The 6,581-nt window shown below is 45.4% G+C and overlaps 1 protein-coding gene across 1 annotated transcript in view; it reads left to right on the top strand.

The window, feature by feature from the left end:
* Nucleotides 1-6,581, top strand: part of CCND1 (cyclin D1) — a 26,906-nt gene that overhangs the window by 1,061 nt on the left and 19,264 nt on the right. The window contains exons 2-3 of the mRNA XM_019519450.1: nt 700-915; nt 1,789-1,948. Of these exons, the coding sequence (XP_019374995.1) occupies nt 700-915; nt 1,789-1,948 (376 nt within the window). The remainder of the gene's footprint in view (nt 1-699; nt 916-1,788; nt 1,949-6,581) is intronic.

Genomic DNA, 6,581 nt, shown 5'->3' with positions numbered 1-6,581 from the left:
CGACCCCCGGAGCCCGGGCCACATTGTGGTGGCCGCCCCGCCGCGGTGGGCGCCCGCCGACTATTTTTAATTAATTTCTGAAGGCGGCCCGCGCGGTCCCTGCAGCCGCACGCGGCTGGCTGGCCGGGTGGAGGAGGGGAACGGGGGGACCGGGGGTTTTGCTTTCGGGGCCACCCCCCACTGGCCTCCCCGCCCGGCTTGCCGAGCCGGCTGGGTCAAGCCCCCCCCGAGGGGCATTTTCAGGCCCTTGAGGAGGCTCGGGGGATTTTTTAAATATTTTTAAATATTTTTTGAAAAGATGACGTCTGGGGAAATGCGGCCGGCGGACGCCACCTTTGTGTCTGGAGCGCGGCTTCCCCCCCGGCGGCTAGCAGCGCTGCTGAGGGGATCCCACCCGGCTGGGATCCAGCGGGCCCTGTGGATCCCCCACTCCATCGATCCAGGGGAATGACCCCCTCCCCTTTTTTTTCTTTTAACCCCACATTTTTACATAGCCTTCCCCCCTCCCCCCATTCACTCTCAGTTTGGTTCCTCTCATCCTCCCCCTTCCCACATGGGTTTTACTCAGGGCATTTTCACATATCCCCCCACCCCCCAATATTCAGCCTTGCAGCGGAGTGCAAAGGGGGAGGGAAGGGAGTGGGGCTCGACTCCCTATTGATGCCAGGCCTCCTTTCAAGGACCTCTCTGGTTTGGCAGGTTTGTGAGGAGCAGAAATGCGAAGAGGAGGTCTTCCCCTTGGCTATGAATTACTTGGACAGGTTTTTGTCCTTCGAGCCCCTCAAGAAGAGCCGGTTGCAGCTGCTGGGAGCGACCTGCATGTTCGTGGCTTCGAAAATGAAGGAAACCATCCCGCTGACGGCAGAGAAGCTGTGCATTTACACAGACAACTCCATCAGGCCGGACGAATTACTGGTAATTTGGGGCTCGCCTCCTTGGGAGACCCAAATCCAATCCTGCCCAATGCAGACCAGTGGAAGCAAGATCGGGAAAGGGGGGAAGGACAAAAAAGACAGGCTTCAGAGAAGAAATTGCAGCTGACTTCCTCACATCTGCCCGTAGGACCTCTTGACTTCCTCACATCTGCCTATAGGGCCTCTGCATAATTGTGCACCGTTCATTCAGGAGAATTAGCCCTCATCTACCCACCACTTCCCAGTAACTTCATTATTGCACGTGGCAGCAGCAAATGTAGCTTTCAGGGCTACCTCAAAAAAAAAATTGCAGAGCCCCAGAGGGAGAGTGGACCCTCCCCACTCCAGTAACATGAGCCACGTGGGGGTCCTCTGCACCCTCTTCCCAGTGCTGGTTAGGACTGAGCCAGCTTAGTTTAATTTGAGCAAGTCCCTAATATGTGAAATCCTTGCCTATTACCTCACTGAAAGTACAGTAGCGTAGGCAAAAAAATATGGGCGGGTGGCGCCCTCTTGTGTTTGGAGCATATAGTTCACATGCTTCATTTCAGAGCAGCTGGGTGCTGGGGACGTGTGGGGGGGGTAGAGGTGGAACGGACCTAAGTTTCATACCTAAAGGTAGCCACATCTAGGCACCATCCTGCTTGTGAACACTGCCAACAGCATGGGAGCAGCACTGGTTAGCACAAAGTATTTTCGTTATCAGCCTCCCAGGGAGCCAGTGCATCGAAGAGATGCCAGTGCTTTAGGATTCCATAATCAGATAAACACAATTCAAAGCTAGATACCATTTTAAGATATTTATACACAGAGTTTCTAACCACATTTTCCTTCTTCTTCACTTCCCTTTCCCCCTTCCTCTTTGTTTTCATAGCAAATGGAGCTGCTTCTGGTGAATAAGCTGAAATGGAATCTGGCTGCAGTGACCCCTCACGATTTCATTGAACATTTCCTTACTAAAATGCCTCTGACTGAGGACACCAAGCAGATTATTCGTAAACATGCCCAGACTTTTGTGGCTCTGTGCGCTACAGGTATGAGCCCTGCACGCTAAAAAAAGGTGTGTTGTTCCCTTAGCCAAGCACACACTTTCCCCCACAACTTATGAGGCTGCCCCTAGATTTACTGTAAGCCAAGTTCACAGCACTCTGTGCCAGTAGTTTTAAGCACTGATTGTTGTAACATTGTTTACAGAAGGTGGATTACTTTGCAGAAGGTAAGTTTCTCAGAAGATGTTTCTCTTCTGAGTTTTTAAATGAAGTAAATACATAAAGCTCTGCAAGTAAGGAGGAGAAATAAACTGATTTCTGTAGCTCAGGGATTTGTTGAAGCTCAGCATGGCTAGATTCTTCATCGGTGTGTATCAAGACTGGGGCAGGCCTGTCAAAAGATCCCTGTTCTAGAGGGACAGTCCCTCATTATGGATTCCTTGTAAGGCAGTTTTGAAAGTCTTTAGGCAGGAAGATTTGTGCGTGTTTAGCTTTATATTGGAGTTCATAATCTCTCTCTTCGAGTTGCCCCTTCCCCCTTGTCTGCCCTTTCCCCTTGTCTGCGGATGGTGGATTGGAGGAGGGCCGTACAGCGTGGAGGCTTTTCTGGCACAGGATTGAGTCTCTGCCGTCTGCACCACGTGTCATGCCGAAGCCATGTGCAGGGGCCACCTCAGGAGGAGCCAGAGACACTGACTGTTCTCCAGGCCGCATTTTCAGAGGCCTGATCTTTGGTTTCAAGGGCACTGTGAATTTGTGCTAGTTCCCTAAACTCTGTGTATAAAGGTGGTATGGGAGTGTGTGTACATTTTACCAATGGAATCCTAACAAGTGGAGAGGAAAGGAAGACTGGGAGAGTGACGCTGTCTTTCTAATCTCTAGACACCACCGTTCCTGAGTGAGAGGAGGAAGGTGACAAGACAAGGGCATGTTTCAAAGGGTAGATCAGTTAAAAAAGTTAATCACATTTCATGTGACTGCCTTTACTATGGCAAGAGAGGCCCAAAGGTGACAAGAGAATAAGGAAGCAAAAGCAGCCAAAACAAATGTTCTTTTGAGGGAAGCCTGCGGGATCATGTAAAGATGAACGTCACGGATCTTGTTTGACTAAATAAAATTGCCCTGGGAATGAGCTGCATCACTGTATAAAGTAGTAACGTTCAAGGGTAATTCTGCCAAAGGAGTGCTTAATCTAGCATGGCTCTCAGTCGTTTGGTCTCAAGAAAAGGTGTCCTAACTTGGAAGCCGAGGATGGTTATATTTGGGCCAAATTCATCCTTGATGTAAGGTACTGCACAGGAGCATCAAGGATAAATTTGGTCAGATGGAAAAAGAAAATAATGGCCTCACATAGTCACTCTCTCAGAAAGATCTGCTTGGAGGTAGAACTCAGAATCTCTAAATGTCCCTAAATATTGGTAGGCCTCAGCTTTGCCTTTCATCCTGGGCCTAACATCAGCATGGCAAGCAGTTTACAAGTTTGATTGACCAGAAAAAAATCTCAATGCTCTGCTTCTACAGTTGGAGTTCTAGAACCCTTCTAAGCAGTTTTTTAAAATCTTAAACGGATGTTTTTGGAAAATCAAACGTGTTCTTGAGGACAGAGACTCAAGCAGAACAAGATGGCAAAGAATCCTAATGTTCAATTGCCTGGTTTGAAGCTGTCTCAGTTGTACCTGCTGTTTCTTTGTAACTATATAGTCTCCCTTTTGACTGTGGGGATGTTTAACCTAGGTTGTTGTGTTAGCAGTAACAGTGATGAAAACAAGAGTAGTTCAAAGGTTGGAAGACTGCTAAGAGTCCAGTACTTTGATCTACTGTCAGTGTTGTTATGTTTCTTTTAGAAAGCACATCCAGAGCCTTTATTAAACACTGTGCTACACATCACATGGGTAACTGGAAAAATGCATCGGTGAATGTGAGCCGGGTTCAGAAAATTTTACATAGCTTTTAGAAATAGTCCTGAGGTCACTGAGATTTTGGGTTCTATTCAGCACTTAGCTGAAGTCAGTAGCAATGTTGCCTGAGTAAGGAGTGCTGAATACTGAGCTGATTGGCTTTGTATTTTTATTTATTTTCTAGATAGCAAGGGTTCCTCCCCTGTCCTTCCCCCGACTTCCTCCCCTCCCCCTTGCTTTTTTCCCCCCGATGGTTCCTATATTGACTAGTATTGACTAGCGATGTCCAGGTAGAAATTAGAACAGGATGAATATGTGACTTCTGTAGCATGTGAACTTGACTTTGCTGTTGGTGGTGGGTATTGCATTTTTTCCTTACCAAACCTAATCTAGATGCATTGTAAATGTGTTGTGTTTTTTTTCTCTAATGCCTGGTGGGCCTGATCTAAAAGCCCTCTGAAGGCAGCCGGAAATTGACTCTCAGTAGCCTTTGGATCAGGTCTTCTTGAACATTGCTCATGATATGTCCTGTGCCCAAAGTTAATGGCAGAGCACTTAAGAAGGCACAGTATAGGAACTACTGGTACTTATTTGAAAGGAAAGAAAAGTGGTGTGCCAAGGTGAAGGCACAGGAAGTGTTTAAGATGTATGTGTCTATATGGTTCTCCAGATAGAAGAGATTACAGTAAAAGGTGATCTTAAGTGGAATTTTTTTTTATGCTTGCTCTTGATTTTTCTGCCTTGTAGGAGTGGATTTGTTTAGCTTTGTGTTTTTTTTCTTAAATATATTTTCACTGAAGGATGCCTTTGTGCTGTGGTAGGTTAGGGAGGGGAAGAGAAAATTACCAGGGGTTGTTTGAAGTTAACACATAATTGAGCTTAATGAATGGTGCTTTGGCATGGCCAAGCAAGGCAGGGATAACTGAAAAGGAAACAGGCCTCTTGGCTCAAGTTAAGACTAATATTAAGGGAAAACTCCAGCTCTATGCAAGCAAAACAATGAATAGGAACAAATATTGGGAGCCTCCAGCATTTTATTATGTCCCCCTGGTTATCTAAACATAGTGGGCTCCTTTTTTACTATTGTTGTTGTTATGATTATTATTACCCTGGCTTTCCTCCTCACTGATGGAGGGAAAAAGACCTCCCTTTGATACAACTTTGCCACAATTCTCCTATTCTCTGGCCTTTATAAAATTGGGAGGCTCAAGGTATGTGACCAGTTGGAACCTGTTGCATCTTGCAGCAAGTGATTTATGTTCACAGTTTTGATTTGCCTCAATGAAAAGATTTTCATTCATAGCCCCCAGCTCTCCAGACGGATGGAATTGCTGCTCCATTTAAAAAGGAAAAGGGGTGACTCGCCTTGTTAGGAATTTTTTTAAAGGGCTGTAGCGCCTAGATGCCTGCTTTGTCCTCCCTTCAGGGTGGCTGGCATTCTTCTCTCTCCTCCCCCTCCTCTCTCTCTCTCTCTCTCTCTCTCTTTTTAACAACGCTGAAGTTGTTTATTCTTTTTGGATGAAGTCTCAGATAGGCTACTGGGGATGTGTGCTTCAATTGATGGGGCCCCCTTCCCCATTGTGGCTGTGTCAGGTCTAATTCATCTCACCGAAGCCCCCTTGTTCCTGAGTGCTCAATAGCGCAAGATGAGGCGATGGAGGCTGACAATGATGCCACACTCTTCACTTGGGGGCATCCAATTACAGGCGAGAGGGGCCCCCTGATTAATATGCGGAAATTAGTGGCCTCTGCCACAAATAATTCCTTGTTGAGTTGCAACAAAAAGACAGTCCATGCTGCTTGTCTGGAGTGGTCATGGGGACAGACACAAACTGGTCATTTAAACTTCATTATCACTTTTCCACCTTGGAAAGAATGAGGGTGTGACTATGAATTCATGTTCTTTGAATGTTCATGAATTCATGTTCACGAATTCATGTTTATTGCCCTTTTTAAAAGAAAAAAACAAATATGAATCCCAAACTTGCTCTTATCTGAATGAACTCATTACCCTTGTGCATTTTGGCCATATTTTTGGAGAGGGTTTTTTGTGCAGAAACGAATAAATGCTAGAACTAATTTGCTGTGACTGCACGCATCATGCATACAGCTGAATTTTGGTGAACTAAATCTTAAGGTCTATTTAAGCTCATATATTTCACCTACAGCAGCCTCTTGTTTTTTTCCAAGTCTACCTGAAACAACATACCAGGGACTAATTTGGGTGTACCTAATATTAGGTACTTTCTGTGTAATGTATATATTGGCAATAATCAAATAGATTTTTTTTTGGAAGTAGAGGCCTTTATGAAGTGTGCTTGTATGTGTGTGGAGGGTGGGGAAGGTGGAGGGTGGGGAAGGTGAATTAGATTTGCCTCATATAAGGCACAAAGTTTAAATGAGTGTGGACAAAGATTGGCTCTAAGATGACAATACATCATCACATCAAAAAACCTCTCACACTTAATCACGTGTTTAATTTTGAAGGTACTTAGAATTCCATAAAATTCTGGGCAAAATGCCCTTTGGAAGGTGGGTATTGTTTGGGACTACAAATGGAGTTTCAGAGATATAAGCTCCAAATTGTATCTGTTAAGTACATGCACTATGTGTTTAGAACGTGCAGAGGGGAGGACTTTCCGACAGAGCCCGAATACCACAGTTCCACTGGTAAAACTTTCACACACACATTGTTTAAACATAATATTTAATGCTGAACCTGCTTGATAGAGTGGCCCATTTCCTTGATTTGATTTAACGGCTTGTTAGATAGCTTGTTT

Source organism: Gavialis gangeticus, unplaced genomic scaffold (assembly GCF_001723915.1).
Source record: "Gavialis gangeticus isolate Ggan-Ray unplaced genomic scaffold, GavGan_comp1, whole genome shotgun sequence".
Lineage (NCBI taxonomy): Eukaryota > Metazoa > Chordata > Crocodylia > Gavialidae > Gavialis > Gavialis gangeticus.
The sequence above is the reverse complement of the archived record's forward strand: the minus strand, read 5'-3'. Positions and strand labels throughout refer to the sequence as shown.